This window comes from Taudactylus pleione, unplaced genomic scaffold (assembly GCF_031769625.1).
Source record: "Taudactylus pleione unplaced genomic scaffold, aTauple2 ptg000093l, whole genome shotgun sequence".
NCBI classification, from domain to species: Eukaryota; Metazoa; Chordata; class Amphibia; order Anura; family Myobatrachidae; genus Taudactylus; species Taudactylus pleione.
In genome coordinates, this window is record NW_028284495.1 from 39,187,273 (window position 1) to 39,209,679 (window position 22,407).

At 39.4% G+C, this 22,407-nt stretch overlaps 1 protein-coding gene across 2 annotated transcripts in view; it reads right to left on the reverse strand.

Annotated features, from left to right (window-relative positions):
• PIEZO2 (piezo type mechanosensitive ion channel component 2) overlaps positions 1-22,407 on the reverse strand; it is a 488,868-nt gene that overhangs the window by 125,617 nt on the left and 340,844 nt on the right. The window contains exons 6-13 of one of the 2 annotated variants that reach the window (XM_088469701.1): positions 21,722-21,929; positions 20,602-20,815; positions 12,550-12,712; positions 9,926-10,054; positions 7,964-8,002; positions 5,849-5,987; positions 1,018-1,166; positions 120-353 (exon numbers count right to left, since the gene is read on the reverse strand). In XM_088469701.1, the coding sequence (XP_088325827.1) occupies positions 120-353; positions 1,018-1,166; positions 5,849-5,987; positions 7,964-8,002; positions 9,926-10,054; positions 12,550-12,712; positions 20,602-20,815; positions 21,722-21,929 (1,275 nt within the window). Of the gene's footprint in view, positions 1-119; positions 354-1,017; positions 1,182-5,848; positions 5,988-7,963; positions 8,003-9,925; positions 10,055-12,549; positions 12,713-20,601; positions 20,816-21,721; positions 21,930-22,407 lie in introns of both variants that reach the window. The other variant, XM_088469700.1, reaches the window with a different exon arrangement.

The following is a 22,407-nucleotide window of genomic DNA, read 5'->3' on the forward strand; positions in this document are numbered from 1 at the left end:
TACATTAGCCACCAGAGAATGGCTTCTGTATTGCATAATTGCACATTAGTCACCACAAAACTGTCTCATTATTTAGGTTTTTGTTTTTACTATAAGAACATTCTGTACTATCAGTTCACCTTTGATGCAAGTTCCTCTGGCTTCTTTCGCTCAAGAAGACCTGAAACTTCAGGAAGTTCCAATTCCAAATCTATGCTCCATATGTATTGAAAAGTTACCAACAAATTGCCATAGATAACCATAAATGGTGAACTAATCATGGCGTACTTCCTCCGATCACGAATCATCCAGAGGGCGCATGACCATATTAATAACACAAATGTTAACCAACTGTGGTATGTGATACTCCAAGCCTAGTAAGAAAAAAACAAAATTAGTGTAGTCAAATGTAGTAAATAAAGGCAACTGCTAAAGCTAGTACATTATGTACTGACTTTACATAATAATCCATAAACTATAATCCATACTACAAGATATTAAATAATAAATTTCTGAAAGTCATACATGGAATTTGCAACATTTAAGGAATTAAGTATTTTGTGTGCACATGTAAGTAATACTGTGCTGTCTTCTTATTACGGCTACATCTATACAAAGAGTCTGTCCTAAACAATGTGATCTGTATACTAAATTTTCAAGGAGCTACAGACATACTTTCTGGTAAATGCTGATTGGTCATTGGTGTCATTTGAAAGGTAATGAGTTGATCACAATGAATCAGATGTTGCCCTTTATGGCACTGAAAATGCTCCCACTTTTCCAACTTTCTTCTCTGCCAGTTATTGGGAAAATCAGTGATTTGCTTAATTTTCCACAAGGTATGACTTTAGTCCTTTGTAAAAAATATGAAAAGACTGGACAGGTACAATACTATTCAGGCTAGTGCAAATATGTACACAGGAGCTTCCACAAGGCTTTAATTGCTATGCTTTTAATAGTTATTAATAATAATAATAATAATAATAATATTAATATGCAGAATCCTACACAATAATTATAGTTGATATACTATCTTACCATCATAGAAATAAGAGCACATATATAACTTTGCTTCATGATAAACTGTAATGCCACCACCAATGCATGAACCTTGGCATTTTCTTTCTTCTCAGAACCTTCCTCCTCCATCTCTCCTTCTAATACTTCTTCTTCTTTTTCTTCTTCTTCTTCTTCTTTCTTTTCTGATGGAACACATGTTAGTAATTCTCTATCAGAGCACACATGCATACAAACTTCCAAAACTTTTACATGTATATTTCACTTATTCATTATTAGAAGTTCTATTCTACCAATTTATATTTTAAGTTTAGTGCATTTATTATACAAGTTGGACAGTTATTCATTAGCATTTCTCGATGCTTGTCAAATGAGAAATCCAAAATATTTTGCCTATATATTAAGGAACTACTGTAGTACAATTAAAACAGGGCCGAAACTAAGATTTTTGTCACCAGGGGCAAGACAGTAATTTGCCCCCCCCCTTGGTAATTCCCCCTGCAGCAGTGCCCCTATAGTAATATATTGTAATGCCCATATGTTAATACCCCCATAGTAATGCCCCTGTAGAGCCCATGCTCCCATATTAATGCCCTTGTGGTAATGTCCATGCCCCCATAATAATGCCCCTGTGGTAATGTCCATGCCCCCATAATAATACCCCTGTGGTAATGCCTCTGTATTGCCCATGCCCCAATAGTAATGCCCCTGTAGAGCTCATGCCCCTGTAGTGCTCATGCCCCAATAGTAATGCTCCTGTAGTGCCCATGCCCCCATAGTAATGCCCCTGTGGTAATGCCCATGCCCCCATAGTAAATCCCCTGTGGTAATTCCTATGCTCCCATAATAATGCCCCTGTAGTGCTCATGCCCCATTAGTAATGCCCCTTATTGCCCATGCCCCCATAATAATGCCCCTGTGGTAATGCCCATGCCCCCATAGTAATGTCCCTGTGGTAATGCCCATGCCCCCATAATAATGCCCCTGTGGTAATGCCCATGCCCCCATAGTAATGCCCCTGTGATAATGCCCATGCCTCCATAATAATGCCCCTGTAGTGCAGCTTATTAAAAAAAAAATACTTACCTTGAACCCTGTTCCTGCATCCAGCGTCGCGTCCGGTCCGCCGCCTGCTCCTCGGAACTATGGGGGAGAAATCATGACGTCTCCCCCATAGTGCCTGTGGGGAGAGCCGGAAGCTGGAGTTCGGGAGAGAACTACACCGCGTCGCTAAATATTATTGTGAATAAATATTACCAGTGGACGACTGGCTTGGAGCCTCTCTGCAGCGCTGGGCTGGAGGTCACTGGCACCCGGTACAGCGGTGCACCCGGTGCACGTGCACCTCCAGCCCCCCCCTAGTTGCTGCCCTGATTAAAACATAATTTAATTTTTATTAAAATCTTAACCCTCAATGCTACTTTAGAGTATTTACAGAATTGCAAGATAGAGCATTACTTTAACAAAATTAGTATGCTTTAAAATATTTATTTAAAACGGTATTATATGACCATTCAGTGTTATTTTATGAGTCTTGCAGCAGATTACACCAGTCTCACTTTACTGATTTTATGATATCTTCCATCATAAGTGTCAAACACAGTAAACATCACTACTGCACATTAATGCTCAATACATATTATACCTTAGGCTAGTTCCGTAGGTAGATATGTTTTTACAGCTGTGCTCCATATTGTACAGTGAATGAGTGTTCCTTAAAATCTGCTTTGGTAATTAGTGTAATTCCTGGGTTCCACAAACTGGAAAACAGTATAAAGAAGATGCCCATGCCCAGATGTAAGCCCAGTGGTCAGGAGCAGTGCCGCATACATGCTATAAGTAAATATCTGCATTGGCACCAGATCTGGGTTAGCTGCTTCCACGGATAACGATAACTTAATTGATTTTTAACATGAGCCTGTACCGCTATTGCAGAAATTATGGCTCTATTAGGAACACATTTTTGCAGGTTTAGGTTGTTTGTCACAATGATATGCATCATTCTATAAATTTTAGGGAGGTGGATAGGGAAGTTTATATCCATCGTAGGGGTAAATTTACTAAGAATCGTATCTGGTCGAGATTACAATCACAGGTATGTTTGGCCATGTTTCAAAACTTGGAAATTTACTAAAGGAAAACACAGGTGTGAAATCATGATTCACTCTGCAAAACACTGGTGAAAACACAGATACAAATAAATACACCATCAGTCAAACTCGCAAGTACACAAGAATTTACCAAGAATCGTGATTGCAATCACGGGTGTAAATGAAGCAAACTTGGGCCAAGAATAGAAGTTTTAAATAGACCCCCTCCTAAGCAGCATGTTTATCAGAAATATACACCACAGATCAGTGTGATCGCGTATATTTCTGCCTTTAATAAAGCAAAGGTTAAAATTAAAAAAAATAAACGTCATGAAGCCCCTTCTTAAAAGCATAACCAGCCCCGGGCTCTGTGAGCCAGTCCTGGTTCAAAAAATACAGAGGAAAAAATGTGTAAGGGTCCCCCATATTTAATTCAGCAGCACTGGACTCTGTAACCGGTCCTGGTTTTAAAAATATGGGGAAAAAATGGAGTGGGATTCCCCTTATTTTTAAATCCAGCACCAGGCTCCACTAGCTGGGGAGTAATTCTGCAGCCAGGGGCAGGGGACCCTTTCACCAGGTCCCATGGCGAAAACACCCCAAACTAGTGAGACCAGGCTAATGCTTTTGATGGGGGACACCACGCTGTTTTTTTGTTCTCACACTTTATTTTTACACAATACACACATGCAACCTTGTATGTATCTCATTGATATGTCCAGGCAGCATGTTCGGCAGTGTTTGGCTATGGGGAACACAGGCAACACGGGGATGAAACATGATGATGTACTTCCAAAAACACGATTAATCAAAACACGGTTCCTGGTAAATTATGAGTGTATCAGCAGAGAAAAGTCACCTGTGTACCTGCGATGCTGTGCGTGTTTAAACTGGGGCAGTCTCGGACCAGACACGATTCTTTGTATATTTACCCCCTATAGTCTATACTTAAAAAGAATGTCATGTGATGACATTTAATATATATATATATATATATATATATATATATATATATATACACAGTCCGGTCCATAAATATTGGGACATTGACAGAATTTTCATATTTTGGCCTCTATTCACCACCACAATGGCTTTGAAATGAAACAAACAATATGTGCTTTAACCGCAGACTTTCAGATTTAATTTGAGGGTAATTACATCCAAATCAGGTGAACGGTGTAGGAATTACAACGGTTTCTCCCACTTTTTAAGGGGCCAAAAGTAATGGGACAAACTAAACAATCCTAAATCTAACTTTCACTTTTTAATACTTTGTTGCAAATCCTTTGCAGGCAATTACAGCCTGAAGTCTGGAACGCATAGACATTACCCAACGCTGGGTTTCATCCCTGGTGATGCTCTGCCAGGCCTCTACTGCAAATGTCTTCAGTTCCTGCTTGTTCTTGGGGCATTTTCCCTTCAGTTTTGTCTTCATCAAATGAAATGCATGCTCAGTCGGATTCAGGTCAGGGGATTGACTTGGCCATTGCATAACATTCCACTTTTTAGCCTTAAAAAACTCTTTGGTTGCTTTTGCAGTATGCTTCGGGGCATTGTCCATCTGCACTGTGAAGCGCCGTCCAATGAGTTCTGAAGCATTTGACTGAATATGAGCATATAATATTGCCTGAAACACTTCAGAATTCATTCTGCTGCTTTTGTCAGCAGTCACATCATCAATAAATACAAGGGAACCAGTTCCATTGGCAGCCATACATGCCCATGCCATGACACTACCACCACCATGCTTCACTGATGAGGTGGTATGTTTTGGATCATGAGCAGTTCCTTTCCTTCTCCATACTCTTCTCTTCCCATCACTCTGGTACAAGTGTCTCATCTGTCCTTAGATGTTTTTCCAGAACTGTAATGGCTTTTTTAGATGTTGTTTGGCAAACTCTAATCTGGTCTTCCTGTTTTTGAGGCTCACCAATGGTTTACATCTTGTGGTGAACCCTCTATATTCACTCTTGTGAAGTCTTCTCTTGATTGTTGACTTTGACACATATACACCTACCTCCTGGAGAGTGTTCTTGATTTGGCCAACTGTTGTGAAGGGGTTTTTCTTCACCAGGGAAATAATTCTTCTGTCATCCACCACAGTTGTTTTCCGTGGTCTTCCGGGTCTTTTGGTGTTGCTGAGCTCTCCGGTGCGTTCTTTCTTTTTAAGAATGTTCCAAACAGTTGATTTGGCCACACCTAATGTTTTTGCTATCTCTCTGATGGGTTTGTTTTGATTTTTCAGCCTAATGATGGCTTGCTTCACTGATAGTGACAGCTCTTTGGATCTCATATTGAAAGTCGACAGCAACTGATTCCAAATGCAAATGTCACACCTAGAATCAAGTCCAGACCTTTTACCTGCTTAATTGATAATGAAATAACGAGGGAATAGCCCACACCTGTCCATGAAATAGCTTTTGAGTTGATAGTCCCATTACTTTTGGCCCCTTAAAAAGTGGGAGGCACATATAGACACCGTTCACCTGATTTGGATGTAATTACCCTCAAATTAAATCTGAAAGTCTGCAGTTAAAGCACATCTTGTTTGTTTAATTTCAAAGCCATTGTGGTGGTGAATAGAGGCAAAAATATGAAAATTCTGTCAATGTCCCAATATTTATGGACCTGACTATATATATATATATATACACACACACACACACACAAATGTAGAATTTAATCATGAACTTATATTACTCCACAGATTTCCCTTTGCAGGACTTAGGATAATTTTACAAAGATTCTAGAGAGCCTCTTACCTGAGATTTCATCTGTCTGCTCCCATTTGTATTGCGGTGTAGAATACATGTCTATTTTAGTTGGTCCATTCTCTATAGGAAGTGCCGTATTTATAGTATGATAATCAACTGGTGTCCCGTTAACTGTTACAAGCAATACCTGTCAAGTAGCAATTTGTAAGATTCATTCATGTAAAAATAATATTAAAAATAATACAAACATCAACCATACTTTGCATATATATTTCTTCAAGAAGTATAAATGTGGTAGCTCAGAAGAAATAAAGGTAAATATTTATTAAGAACACAGTAAGGGTCATTAACAGCCTGCAAAAATATGTGCACCCGCACTTGCAGTCATTTCTTGCCACGTGCATACAGAGATGCACACACACATTACGCGTTTTGGTTGTGCTATAGACAAATTGCAAAACCATTGGCAGGTTTGTGACAAAAGTGGTCAGTTTGGCAAAAGTAAAACGTCACTTCCATCTACCATCACTTTGTACTATCCCCTAATTATAAGAATGACAGAATTCAGTTTGTTAGAGCCTTAGTTTTTACTAAGCCATGAGGGGATATGAAGCTGCCTATTTTATTTGTACAATCAAATCTCTTCATCTCTGTTTATAGAGGGGTTTTCCAAATGCTTGATTTTAGAGCGAGTGTAGACAGTCCATGAAGAGGGCATAATTAGCACTTAACAAGCTTTAGTCTACATCATACAAGGGAAGTGAATGTAATATTTCAGACATCACATCCACAGTGTCAGCAATCACATTAAATTTGACAGAGATAGGCATGCACAACAGCTCCATGCCGTCCTTTATACTGCACGTTATGGCCACAGCTCTAGTAAAATCGTATTATCTACTACTGCTATTGTGGTCATCTATGATCTATGTAATTTTATTCTAATGTGAGATTAGTTTATTGAGAAGGTGAGCAAGTAACACATATGTATGCAGCCCTTAAACTGGGTACACACTTAGCGATGTGTACCCAGCCCGATCTTGCCTGTGGGGGAACCCGGCATATACACTTGCGGATGCCAGCAACACTGGCCATGCTGCATTCGGCAGCATGACCCCCGCTGACGATATCGCCCCTCGGACCTGCATGCGGGAGTGCACAACGTCAGCGACATAGAGGGTACACACTGGTTGATGTGCCCGCTATGTCTTCCGATCCGCCGGATCGTATGACCTATCGTCTAGTGTGTACCCGGCATTAGACAAGACTTTGCAGCTAGCAGTGCAGAAGCAAACAGAATTGGCAGCTTCCACCAGATGACATTCTGTGTTGTTGGCACATGTAGCGATAAGCATATTAGTCAATACAGGTACACTCTTGCTATTACTTGTATACTCACAAATCTGCACTGCCCTTAGTACATTACCCTAGCTGTTCATAAAGCAGCTTTTATTTATGTTCTAACTTAAATGAAAGAACCTTTATATATTTAAATTTGGCATTCTAATTTCATTGAACCAATAAATATGTCACTACTTTATTTATATGTTTAATAAGTTGAGGTGTCACATATACTTTATAAACACACTGCGGAGCCAGGTGCTAAATGATACACATTGCTTTAGTGAACATTTAGCACTAAATGGCTCCAAGGGCTCCATCACATAAACGCATATTGAATATGGATACAAATGCATGAAGAAAAGTGAGCTTGCATACGTGTGGATGAGTCCTAAATTATACATACAGTATATATTACTACAACAGAAAGACTACTTGAAAGTTACCCATACAGTCAGAGATCAGCATGGCTAGTTTGGACATTTCAGACCAAACTGGGCTCAAATCACCACACGTGGATTGGCCAAAGGTTGACTGTGATAAAGTGTGGATGGTCAATGACAACAATCTACTAGTGACAAGTCACCAACTAACCACACCCACAGGCATTCATGTGATTGATATTCATGTGTCTGACATCAGAGTTTCGAGTGAATGGATCCATCCAATCTGTTCTCCCACAGTGACCTGCATGTGTATGAACAGCTTCAAATGAAGATTTTTAGGGTAAATCATTGCCAAAGCAATATATGTTACATGACTACAGCTGTATAGTAGTTTAATTAAATATAATTGTGGAATTAACTTTTGCTGTATACTAACATCGGATGGCTTGTATTCATCTTGAGTCAAGGAAAGAAGCTGCAAAAAGCAAAGCACAAGAAAATTAAAAGTAGCCACAATGATTTCTTTACTCTGGTCAGAGATCACATATAGACACTTTAATGTCAAAACAGCATTGCAAAAAAATGAAAGCAGAATAGAAAACACACATAGCACTACATTAAAGTAAAACAATAGCTAAAATACCATGTAATCCTATCTCTAAGCTACTAAAAAGGAGAGTTATTACTTCGTATTACTGTTTCTTCTGCCTTTTGTATGATATATTGTCCTATAATTACAATGACTCATAGATCATAACATTCTGCTTGGGAAGCTTTCAGAAACCAAGTCCAACTAAATATTATTTTTCACAACTTGCTGAAATCTAACGAACATAACTTAAAATATATTTCTCAATGTACTGCTTCCCACAGGAACACATTGTATTTTAGCTACAGTTTATTCTTTAACTACGTATTTATACATTATTACTGTACATTTAGCATCATTTATTGGAACATAAAATAGCACTGGATTACCACTGTTGATCACTGTAGTCAGTGACAGTGACTGAGGGCAAACAATAATGATTCCCAACTTGTTTGTCAACGTGGTAACACAATTTACCATCCCGATAAGCACTTATTCCCTCAACTTCTGTATCTATTTAAATAAACACAGATTGCTGGGAAATAGTACATCGTGTGAAGCTACAGTACTGTATATGTGTTCCAGAGTTGCCACATAGTTGGTCAGCCACTAGTTCATGCCCTTTTGCTAGATTATACCAATGAATGATTCTTACACAAAAGCATTATTATGTTGCAGTTACAAAGCCAGAACTGAATGAATTATAAATGTCCTGAATGCGATTTTAGTCCACTAATATTTGTATGTGTATACCTCATTTACAGCTATACTAATGTATAATACATACTGGTTGCAGTGGTGGAACCACTGCCGTTGGTGTGTGAAGAACCAGCTACAGAAAAGAGAATGCAGGAGAAATATACAGGGAATACCATTCCTCATTCTTTATCAGGACCATTACTGTTCCCAAGCTCATCACTGCTGGGCAGTGCACATGGGGAGAATATTACTGAGTGTACATGAATGGAGGGCTATTACTGCTAGTAGAATGCAGGCCTCATGATAAAAAGCTTTTGCCTTATGCCTAGTAAACGTATGCTATATTAACATGTGAAATTGAGTTTTGCTAGTACATCAATAGTAAATATTCAGAACAGAGAAAACAATATACTCAAGGCTTTAGAAACATAACAGATAACAAGTAAAAGTTTCCATGTGTTCATTCACCCTTAATATTTTCAATAAGAATAAAAAGAATGGGTATTTAATGCCGGCTGTCGGGATGCCTCCTGTCAGAAAACCGACAGCGGCATCCCGATGATTGGTATCTGACAGGGGTAGGGTAAGCATACTTACCCCTTCCCCCCTAACCCTCCCTTTTTGTAGCCTAACCCTAACCCTCCCCACCTATTAGTGCCTAAACCTAACCCTACTCCCTTAGTGCCTAACCCTATTCCCAGTGGTTCCTAACTCCTAACCCTCCCCCCTAGGGGTGACTAACCCTAACCTCCACCCAAAAAACCTAACCCTAACCCCGCTACGCTCCCTAAACCTAACCTCCCCCCCCACGGCTAACGCTAAGAGTGCCCCACACTTACCTTGTTCGGGCTGGCGTCCTTCGGTGTTCCGGCGTCAGGATTAAGATAGGCGTCAGTATTTCAACGCTTATCTTAAGTCCATTGTCGGGTTTCAGTTGTCAGAATTGAGATAGGCGGCATCGCGGCCGCCTGTCTCATAACTACATCCGTATAAAGCAGTGTAATTCTTCATAATGATACCTCACAGCAGCAGTTACATGGGATAGAATGACCCTGCCACTGATACAGGATAATGCAAATAAAAGCAGAATCTTTTCCTTCCAAGTCTTACTTTTTGTTCATCTGTGGGATACTGAGTAGCGTACCACAGGCTGCGTCTTCTTTCTGCAGTGAGAGGTGCTGGGCTGCAGTCTTCTGCCTTCACTCCCTCCTCATTCCCTTTATCTTCTTCATAGTTAATCTAAAAAAACAAAATAGATTCAGTATACTATAAATACTCCATAAAATACAGTAGGGTATCATCAGGAGAGGAGTACGTGACTTTGTTATGTACGTTGCCGCAAAGGGGGTGGGGCTTAATGACATAACCCGTCAGGCCCCGCCCCATCACAGCCCACCTGCTTGTTCTCCCCAGGCTTCTCCCGGGGAGGAGAAGCAAAAGGTAGGCAAGTATGTCCTTCCTGTATGTCCTGAATAAATGACGTCACATAAGATCACATGATGGCATTATTACATATTTATTATTATATATTTTTTACATAAATACATATATCGATGGTTGCATTTTTAGATCTATTCTTATTATATTTTATTTACATATATACTGTATATCTATATATATATAAATATATATAGCAAGAAAGAGAGAGAGAGAGATTATATTTCGGAATGAAGGATATCAGTTGTGTTCTTATTTTTAAAATACTATTTCTTCTCTATAAAGTTTTTCTAAAGCTTCTCCATTAGTCTTCTATCCATTTCTTGCACAGGACAGTTTTTTATTATATTCATATTAATCACAAATGCATTAACTTTCTAAATGGTTTTTAAATGACTCACATGGGCTGAATTAGAGATAATGTAAATAATGTAAATATGTTTCCATTGAGAACTGAAGATGTCGACCAAGTCATTTTTGGCATTGTACTTTATGCCATAATAGAAGGTAAGAGCCTTAACTTCCGGTGCACAAAGGGCCTGACTCAGAGGTACACACTAAGTACACGCAATGCTGATGTTCACGTAGATCTGAAAACCCTTACAGCACATGCGTTACCCTGAATGTGCGCACAAATGCGCTGTCGTGTATGGAAAAGCAGGTATCAGAAATGGCGAGGGAAAATTATGGGTGTACTTGGTTGGTGACTGGGAGGTGACCTGAAGTGAACGTAAAAAAATCCATGACGCGGGTATGATATGGGAGCGTTGCGGGAGTGTCAGTGAGAGCTGCTGCATTCTCAGACACAGACGGTATACATTCAGGAAGTCGGCGGACGCAATGTCGACCGCCGGCTTCCCGACTGCTTAATCCCAGCGAGGGTTAAATGACAGGCATCTAAATCTAGACTCCTGTTATTTTACCGACGCCAGGAGACCGGCGCCCGGCATCCCAATCGAAGGGATGGCGGGCGCCGGGCGCGGACAGCTGCGAGGGGGGGAGGGTTGGGTTTAGAGCTCCCGGGGGGGACTTAGGGTTAAGCACACCCCCCGGGAGGTTAGTGACATGCTAGGGAAAGAGTGGGGGTTAGGGTTAGGCACCCCCGGGGGGAGGTTAGGGTTAGGCACCCCCGGGGGGGACTTAGGTTTAGGAGGCGGGGAAGGGGGGTTAGATTTAGGCACAGGGGGGGAGTTTAGGGTTAGGCACCCTAAAGGAGGATTAGGGGGTAGAATTAGGTTAGTTTATACTTACCTTTAGGACAATCGGGCTTGGCGGTAAATCATACCGAATGCAGTTCAGACAAGACAATGCACATAGGATTGGTGGAAGTATCAATGGTTCACATGAAGGTGTGCCAATGGTTTATTGTCTAGAGCAACCGTGCATGGGCACTGAAAGTGGGCGTCTCAGAGCTTGCACATTCTGGCGCATGCTAATACACAAGGAGAAGGCTGAAACTAGCATTTGCATATTATCGCCGCTGTGACTCAGCAAAAAGAAACAGCCGTGGCGGCACCTCTGAATCAGCCCCAATGTATCACAGCTATTTTAAGAAAGACTTTACTCCTGTCCAGGATTATGTTATCATGTGTCGCTTAATTATTACTTATCAATCCTACCGATATATATAATGTACATTTTCCATATTAAAATTTGAGTTCATGTGTAAGTGTACTGTGCATTAAGGGGTGGATGCACTGAGCCTTGGAGAGAGATTAAGTGAAGACAGATAAAGTACCAACCAATCAGCTCCAAACACAGCTTGTAAACTGACAGATAGGAGCTGATTGGTTGGTACTTTATCTTTCTCCACTTTATCTCTCTCCAAGGCTTTGTACATCTCCCCATAGTCTTCTGTTATAAATGATAAAACATTTTAATTTGTATACTAGTAGCAAGTGTCTTACTTTTTTTGTCATTACTGTGTTAGCCCTAACTGCTATCACAATAACATTTCATTTTTATTCATCTGGAAAATGTAAACCAAAAATTGCTTCCGCAGTTTGTTAAAGAAATATGTACTTTGACAGGTAAGATACTCAAAGGCACAGGATGCAGGAATTAGACATTAAGGAGACAAGAATTACTATTGCACAACTCAATGATCAATAGAGATCAGCTGCAAAGTGAAAATGCTAACCGACTTTCAGTACTGTATTAGAAAGAAAACAAATAGGTCCATTACGAGTTACAGTCGTATTTAAGTGGTTTCTTTAATGTGTTTTCATCGGAGCAAGAACATCGAATCCAATTCAAGGATCAATAAAAATAAATAAGTAATATAATATTACACTTACGACAGGTTCTTGCAGCCAAAGACGTATGAGAGTTGCCAGTGTGTAGTACAGTACTAACAGGATGACAGGGTTTGTATAGTAGTACCAATGTAGTTCCGCATTTGTTACAAATTTCCACGTGCTTGAACAGTTGGTTTGAACTAAAGAAGTGATACCAAATAACCTGTTAAGAATAAAGGGGAATAAATAAATAAAAAAAACTTTCTTTTTCAGAGGCTTTATAGTGAGGAAGTGTATGGCATAATATGGTTGTTACTGTTTTTTACAGGATAATAAACTCCTGACTGCCCCAGCTCCTTTTTAAACCACTAACTCTAAAGTCCTAACCACCATCAAATGAACAATTCAGCTTAATCAAATTATAAAACTTCATATTTAACAAATGATTAACCTTGATACAATGAAGTATTCTGTTATTCCCTTGTTCAAAAAATATTCTCCCACTTTGGTTAAATTATATTAACAGAATTTACTCCATTATACAAAGAATCCAGGTTTTCACTTTATCAAATGAAATATATAGCTCCTCATCACCATCAATTAAGTCTACCTTTCCTATCTAATGATTGTATAAGCTCCCCATTGTCATCAATTAAAGTTTTCATATCTTCACTCCTACTTAAGTAATTATCCAGCTCCCCATCAAATTATGTATACAACTTCCCAATTCCACCATTTGAACTATCCAACCACCACTATAAAATTAACTATTCAGCTCCTTACATATATCAAATTAAGAATACAGCCTCCACCTCCATCAAATGAAATATCTAGCTATCCAACACCATCAAATTAATTATCTAGTTATCCAACTCCATCAAGTGAAATACCTAGTTCCATATCTCCATCAAATGAAATATATAGTTAACCAACTCTATTAACTTACATATGTAGCTCCCCAACTCAATAAAATGAAATATCTAGCTGCCTAACTCCATCAAATGAAATGTATAGTTCCTCAACTCTATGAAATGAAATATCTAGCTCTCCAACTCCATCAAATGAAATATATAGTTCCCCAACTCTATGAAATGAAATATCTAGCTCTCCAACTCCATCAAATGAAATATCTAGCTCTCCAACTCCATCAAATGAAATATCTAGCTCTCCAACTCCATCAAATGAAATATCTAGCTCCCTAACTCGATCAAATGAAATATATAGTTCCCTAACTCCATCAAATGAAATATCTAGCTCTCCAACTCCATCAAATGAAATATCTAACTCCCTAACTCCATCAAATGAAATATCTAGCTCTCCAACTCCATCAAATGAAATATCTAACTCCCTAACTCCATCAAATGAAATATCTAGCTCCCTAACTCCATCAAATGAAGTGTTTAGCTCTGAAATTCTATTAAGTATTTACCTCCATAGCTCAATCAAATTAAGTATCTTTCTGTGTTTTTTATAATTTGAACTCCAGATTATTATTTGAAATGTATTAGTCCAGTAGCTAATCAGAATAATGACATGCAGGATACTGAGTTTATGTAAAGGAAACTAGGTATAGATCAGTGGCATATTTTACATAAGGGATGAAGGCTGTGGTCCCCCCAGTAAACTAAGCCACCTCCAGTGAGCTAGTTGCAGTACATGCACTGGCATTGACTTCCCATGGGAAACAGTATTTGCTAATCACACACAGGATAGGCAGCCCCAGGTGGAGGTGTTTTCTTCCCCTGGTACTGCCAGTCTGGACCATGATTAGTGATAGAGTGCTTCCAGTAAGAAGCCACTCCGCTCTCTTTCCATCTGCCCTACCTGGCTTCTAGGGGCTACAGCCAATACAGTCAGCAGAAGTTGGTACATATGCGCATGCGCCAGTCTGCCGGTGTTTATGCGCGTGCCAGATCCACTGCGCATGTGCAATGGACTTGGCAGGTGGCGAGACACGAGCAGTCTGAATGTCTGGACTGCAGCAGAGAGCAGCCCCCTCATCAAGAAGGGTAGGAGCCGCCACTGCTATAGGTTCTCATGTTCCCCACACTGCCTGATATGTCATTCATACACTGTCTTGAATGTCATCAGTTATTGCACATTTACAGTGTTTAGTAAACGCATGCTGCGAACGTAATGCTAATGCAGCTATACATCTGTATTCTGAGTTGTACGCTTCTATGAAGTTGCACAACCTCTCTCCTCAATTATACGAGAGCAGCTGTTATCATTGCCATCGGCACTTACACCTACCCCATGCTAGGCGCAGGAGAATCATCTGACTCTCAGTTGATCGGCCAATGTATCTGTCAGTGTGTACCCACCATAAGTTTATATGGGTTTGGAAACCAGCCTATTAGCCTGGCAGAGCAAATAGATTGCACAATCATTTTATGTCGGGACTGCTGGATACTGCAAATATCAGCAACAAGCCTAAACATTTTCTCCATGGAAAGCAGCATATTTCCTTGAAATGATTGTGTTTTCATGGCAAAACATGGGGTAATAAAATTGTGCAGACCTGTAAAGGTCTCAATTATTGAGTTGATTTTTAATGTATACAGTACTTGAAGCAAACACAGCTGCATTAAATACTGACCCCATTAATTACAATATGTAACTCACTGCAATTAATGTGAATCATTATCAGTTTATATTTTCATATGACTTTTATTCTAACACATTCTTTTGAGCAGGTAAAATAGTAATATGAGCTAAAACAACAACAGTTGACTTATAATAGAAAATATATTCAATGTCTTAGCAAGATATTAGCATTATTTGAATACAGACTACATGGTTTTAATTTGTATGTGCAACATTCTCAACTTTTACTGTTGGACAGATGAGACTGAAGGTGGACATGTGTACGCAAAGGGGCCTCATATAATATATGATGGACATGGATTGGAGAAATATGAGCATGTCCTGCTTTCCCTTGCCTAAGGTCCATCATATGTGAACACCTCCCTGCTATGAAAACCCCAAATATAATTTGGTTTTTCAAGTGTTGGTATTAGAACGAATATGTATTTGCAGTTTTATAATTGAACACTACAGTTTTTAGGGAAAGGCTTCCTACAGTATTTCTGATTGTACATTTAAAAAAGGCTTTACTAGAGTCATGTTCTAGCTTAACAAATACACTATTGACCACAAACTTTATATAGACCATATGACTCATCTGTATGCATCATTTTTATTATATGGAAAATTTCCAAAATACATTTGACTGTAACAAAAGAATGTTGTAGTAAAACTATAAATAATGACAATCGCTATGTTTTAATCATAAAAATAAAGCATGTAGAACAAAAGTAGTAACATTAGTAGTATTGTCTTTGCGTCTTACTACAGGTTAATATATTTCCATGCTCTACTTTACTTGCATTTTTAAAGCAGACCCAGCAGGGGACACCCTCAATTCATGCAATCATTGCAAATTCATGCAAATGTTAGAAAGCGCACATAAGGTCAGTGACATCCGCAGCACAGCAGTGAGTTTTTCTGGATGGCTTGGAGCTCATTTGGAAGGCAGCCAAGTGTTCTTGCTGGAGAAGAGCTACATCCCGTCTAAATCATAGAATGCAGGTTAATGCGCCTTCCTTAAAAGAGTAATGTATTGATTGTCTGGTGTGTACAACCCGTCTCTATTGTAAATCAATAGAATAGTAGTCCAACAGTAAGCTGTACGTGTTTTAAAGGGCTACAGTGTGTACATTTCAAGCAATGATATTGGCATTTTGAAGATACATACAAAAATACTGGTGTATGAAAGACTCTCTTGTGATTAATATCCTTACTTCAAAGAATTACAGTAGCAACAGCCAGGAAGTTATAAGCCTCTAAAATTACTAGTGGCTGATGGAAAGTGAAATCACAGGATGAATGAAGCATGCTTACTCAATTTAGCAAAAACTAAACGAAACCACACTTTAATTAAAGTCTCCTCATCAGCAAAGCGGCGCCTGAAACAGAATGGTATTCTGTCCTGGGATTCTCAGACCGGCAAAGAAGTTTTCAGTTGAAGCTAAAGTACACTGCTCGTTCTGGACATTATAGAAAAGATATGGGTTGTGCTTGTACTGTATGCTAAAAATAAAATATTTATACTAAATGAAACGGAACGGATATCCAGCTATATTGAGTTTACTGATCCTGAAAATTATATGACAGAGGAATTTTAAAAAGATAATTTCATAGCATAAGATCCCCTCTGGAAAAACTTCTGCACCTGGATTTAAAAGAGATATATGTGAATTTGTAAAATCACTAAAACTGTCACGACTGGCTCAGGAGGATCTCCTACTGAGGAGCTGAAAGCTGAGGTCCCAGGTTATGGAAGGAATCGGAGGCGAGGGGCCTGGATGTATGTCCTCCTCATCCACAAGTATCGGATGTTGGCAAGACCTGACCAAAGACGCGGAGTCTAACCTGCTGGGAGGTGTTCACCAGTGACGTCTCCAATCGGGATGTGTGTTTAAGCTGCACCAAGCAAGCAGGTCGCGGCCCTTTGGTCATGTATCCGATACAGGTAGGAAATGGAGGGAGATAACACTGATGAGGCCCAGGAGAGTGTACTTCTGAAAGAAGCACTAGCGAGGATTCTGTACTTAGATATTGTACTGAGTGTGCGGGCAAGGTATCAGACGCACCGCTGGCACAGGAGAGTGACACTGTAGTTGTACTCAGATGTTGTACTTACACGGGCAAGGTATCAGATGCACCACTGGCACAGGACAGTGACACTGTAGTTGTACTCGGATGTTGTACTGAGTACAAGGGCAATGTATCAGATGCACCGAGAGTGACACTGTAGTTGAACTTATAAGATGTACAGAGTACGCGGGCAAGATATCCAGATGCACCGCTGGCACAGGAGGGTGACACTGTGGTTGTACTTGGAGGATGTACAGAGTAACTAGAAATGACTCGAGAGCAGAACAGCAAGGGAACCTGGAATGAACTGATGGCAAGCAAACACTAGTAGAAACTACGTTGTACAGGCAACTTCCTGTTGTTCAGAGCCCAGCCCAAGGTAGCAGTACATTGGAGGACAGCGTCAGCTGAGAACAACCATGCTACCATTGGATGAAGGGTCAGTCAGGTGATGAAGACTGTCATGGCTGCGCCTATGATGGCAACCTTGGTAACCAAGTCACGGGGTAGCACATAGATGTCCTCAGCGCGTCACTCGCCACCGCACCTGACATCTGACCACACGATAAGTCAGGGGAATTCGGCGCTGTGGTGACTAACGGCCGATCCTAGGCCCGAAACCTGACAGAAACATTCTGTACAAAAGCAGCTGTTTTGGCCTTTATGTTTTTCCACATTATATTTTTGCAAATGACCACTGATACACATTTTCAGACTGAGCACCTTGCACCCACAAGACCTGTTATAAATAATAAAGGACCAGGCTTTTATTCTATTAGGGATCGGCCAGTATGGACGGGATGTACTAAAGTGAAAAATGCGGTAAACCCCCCCGAAAATGCAGTTTTTGGGTGGTTTACTGCATTTTCCATATGTACTAAGCACCGGAATGTGATGCATTCCTTTGCTTCGGCCCGGTGGGTAACACCATCTTCAGATGGCGTTGCCCAATAGAAGCCTATGGGCTTCTTATCGGGATGCTCCCCCCGCAGCTCGTGTCCTTCTGTGCATACGCAGAAGGATGTCAGAGGGACTTCTTGGTGTTAAACCCAGAAGTCCCTCTATCCTAGAGCATCGCTAAGGACAGCTCTTAATGGTATAGCTATCCTTTGCGATATTCTAAGCACTTACCGTAGTAATCGCGATATGTACCCAATGAGAGGCGGCATATTCTATTGTGCTTTACAACTGGGAACAAAACAGTAATACAGCAAGTCTGGGTAAATAAAAGTCAAAGATGTTCCAAAGTTTACATTTATCTATTAAGACATTGAATGCACACATTTAACTTTAATATGTTATGGATCATTTTATATGGGAATTCACAATACACAGGTTAATCAGAGAGGGGTATTTAGTTATGTGGCATCTGGATTGTAGGATTGCTGGATTCGACATGAATAGATAATGAGGTAGGTGACTGCAGATTAAACTGGCTGTGTATCTGCGTCCCTTACTTGCAGATTGGTGCTATCACTCACCAGGGACCCATAGCATTGATGACAATCAGCATGATAGGGCAGGTACCTCCCCCCATCTGCGACTAAGGGAAAGCAATAAGAAATATATACTGTACCCATCAGCATGGATATAGCCTTTAGTCTCAAAGCACCAGTCTGTGCCTAAACCAAATATATCCCAATTCACTTAGATTCCATTGGTAGAACAACAAGAATAAATCAGCAGGCTGATGTGTAGATTAGTTTTGCCTCAGTTATATGGGTGAGCGAATGAAAATTTGTTTACAAGTGATTATTTTAATGAACTAACGTTAAATGAGTAATGTAAAATACAATCACTAAAATAAACAGCAGTTGTTATGTTCACTTGAACAGATGCCAAATTTCCTACTTGCCCATCAAAACGCTTCTTCTTATAGCATATTACATTACACAGCTACCTTCCCCCACTAGTCTAAAAATTTATGTTCTGTTTGTAATTTAGTTAAAATAGTGGCAGTCATTAAACTATCACTAATTGTAATATATATGACAGAAGTTACTATCATTTCTTTACAGTTACTAGACTACAAAGACATTACAAAATGTGATAGTTTGCACATAAATCCCCCCCCCCCATGAAGGGTGTACCAATCCAATCGTAAATCACTTTATGAGACTTTTCAATGAAACCAAGTATTGCAGAATATACAGTACATCCATTGGAGCATTGCATATAAATATTCCTGTGTGAAAAGCATCATTTAGTTTAATCTAGGGACCATGTATGCTGCTTATGTGTGAATCTACTGTCCTCTCCCCACATTATCCTGGGGAAAGTATGTTGTTTTAAAGATTGGTTTATTCATGTTTAATGACAGAATAAGCTGGTACCATAAATTACTTCTCGAGTAACAAACAATACTTTTAGCACTAATTGTCAATTGGGTCTTTAATTAATCTAGAGCAGTGTTTCCCAAATCCAGTATACTGTACGTACATAAAGTCAACATTCAGAATGTTGACATTCAATATGTCGACATTTCCAATGTTGACAAGAACATGACATAATCTGATATTGTCAATGTCGACGATAGAATGTTGATAGCTAGTTTTTGGATGAGTTTAGGGTTAGACTAAGACCTAGGCTGTGATTAAGGTTAGTTTTAGGGTCAGGTTTACAATAGGGTTAGGATCAGGAATACTGAATGGCGACATGCCGCCTGTTGACATGTACAATGTTGACATTATATCAGTGCTGACATTGTGAATGCTGACAATTGACATGTTGACCTATGGTCCATGTTGACATTCTGAATGACGACATTCAGAACATGGCGACATTCTAGTGTCAACATTCTGAACATCAATAAATGCTACCACACCCCACATCCAAACAGCTCATGTTTCATATTCTTCTGTTTGTACAAAAACAGGATAATTACTGACACAGCCAAGTAGACTAAGTTATCTGTGCATGATTACAGAAATCCTGAAAACATGAGCTGCAGAGTGTGTGTTGGAGACTGGATTTGGGAAACACCGATCTAGAGTAGATTGATCTAGAGTAGATTTTCTTATAAAATTGAGACCAATGTTGAGCTTTATTATTCTTACATGTCACTATAAATTCAGACTTTTAAGTAATTTTAATTTCACTTCCAAAGGAATAAAAGTAAATACGTTCCCCAGTCCACCCCTGGTGATAAAAGACTATCCCAGATATCACTGGCTATAGTTACCTACAGTACTATCACTCTTGTACAGAAATGGTTACAATTATGGGGACAGGGAAAGATTTGGAAGACTAAAGGAAAGAAATACTAATGGAGTGTACTGTAGGTGAGAAATCACCGATGAAACAGGTACATTAAAATAAACTATAAAGGTAAACTTTAATTTTTTTCATATGTATAATTTTTTCTCTATGATTTTAATGATTTCTATGGGCACAATGGAGCCATGAATATATTCATACAATAATTCGATTATATAAACATCTGATAGGACTTACCTGGCATAAAAATCACCTGGTGGAATAATCTCTTGAAAATATTGCAACTGGTACAGATAAAGTCCGATCAAGTGCCCTGCACTGAATATGGCCATTAATACACATAGACAGCTGAATATCAGCGGATCAAATACTCGGCGACAGGACCACCATGTGCACAACCCCATAAATACAAAGAAATACACAGCTGAGGTCAAAGAAGGCAGCATCATGCCTAGACAAGAAACAAGGTGCAAGAGTGTTAAGTACTGCACTAAGGAAGTTATACATTACACCACAATAATGGCAACCAGGTCAACACTGTCTAAATCTATTATGTTAATATACGAATCACATACTGGCCATTAACATATTCATGTCTGTGTATTAATACTGTAAGAATGTCAACCAAAGTCTTAACTGTTATAGTCTGACTCTTTCACCCTAAGCAGGATGCAACTACTGTAAGCTAACAATGAAGGCGGCTTATAACCGTCAACACCTCACAGTTCTGTGACCATCTTTGCTGTAACTACACAGTGTAACTTTACTCTATAAGCTGCAAATCTGCACCAAACTAGTCATCTTCATCATGACTGCCGCTCAATAAGCGGCACAAACTGATGCACCAATGCAAGATGGGAAGGCTTAATGTTTCCCATAAATGTCCTAGGTCTATAGCTGGAGTCCAACAGAGAGGAGCTCACATGAGTCCTGTGTTTGTGAGAGAGATCCAAGTCTATTACAGGGTACAGATGACAGGAGGAGATCCTGTCCCTAAAGGCCCAGAACTACACCAGACAACCACAGTGACTAACTGGTGATAAGAATTCAGCAGTACAAGGACTGTGTGTTTGTGAAAATGGTACGTGGCCACTTGATAGAGAGGGTTGAAAAACACTGCCTTTTCTAAGGAGGTTCTTTGTTTTCTTTAATCTTGTTTTATTTTGCTTCGCTAAATTATGATTGAAAGTTTAAATGACCAAGTGGAGACCTATGAGTATACTTAAACACTAGTCACTGTTCAAAGGGCTGGTACCAAACAGGCTTATCCCACCACGGCCTATATGTATATACACATAAACATGTACTCCAACTGACCAACCATATTTTTTTTAAAAAGTATAGTGATTACACCAACCTGTTATACCAAGTAATATTGTAATTACTACTTTTCCAGCGGTGGCTATAATATTGCCAATAAATTCTTTAAGTTTGGAGGCAAATGAGGCGACTTTACGAAGAAGTTTTAGCCTTGTGCTTTCTTCTACTCCTTCATTACCATCATCTTCATCATAATCTTCTTCATACATTAATGCATCATCCATGTCCATCTTCCCTGCTTCTGTCTAATCCAACACAGGAGACAAAACAACATGGTGAAGGTAACACATGTATCCTAACAATAATTCCCACGGAATTGCAGTTGTAAGTATTCAAATATTATTATAAATAATCACAGCAACAAAAGGTTTTGTGGTTCAAGTACTGCTCATAGCATAAATTGTCTTGACCAATCTGAGTTATCCAAGAAGAGATTACACTGAGTGAGCCATGCATGGCTGTAGTGGGAACAGGGTGGACCTGAAAACAATTTGATACCACCAACAAATATATCATAATAGTGTCCAATGGACTGGGACTAGGGTGAGAAAAGTGTAACAGGATATATCATTGTAGGGGGTCCACAGACAAAATTCAAGAAACTTAATTCAACACATTAATTTGTTAATTTAATTATAATTAATGAGAATTATTTACTGACCTCGCTCAAAGGTGAAAATGGGACAGCACTGTCAGCAGCCAATCACCAATTAGCTTTTAATG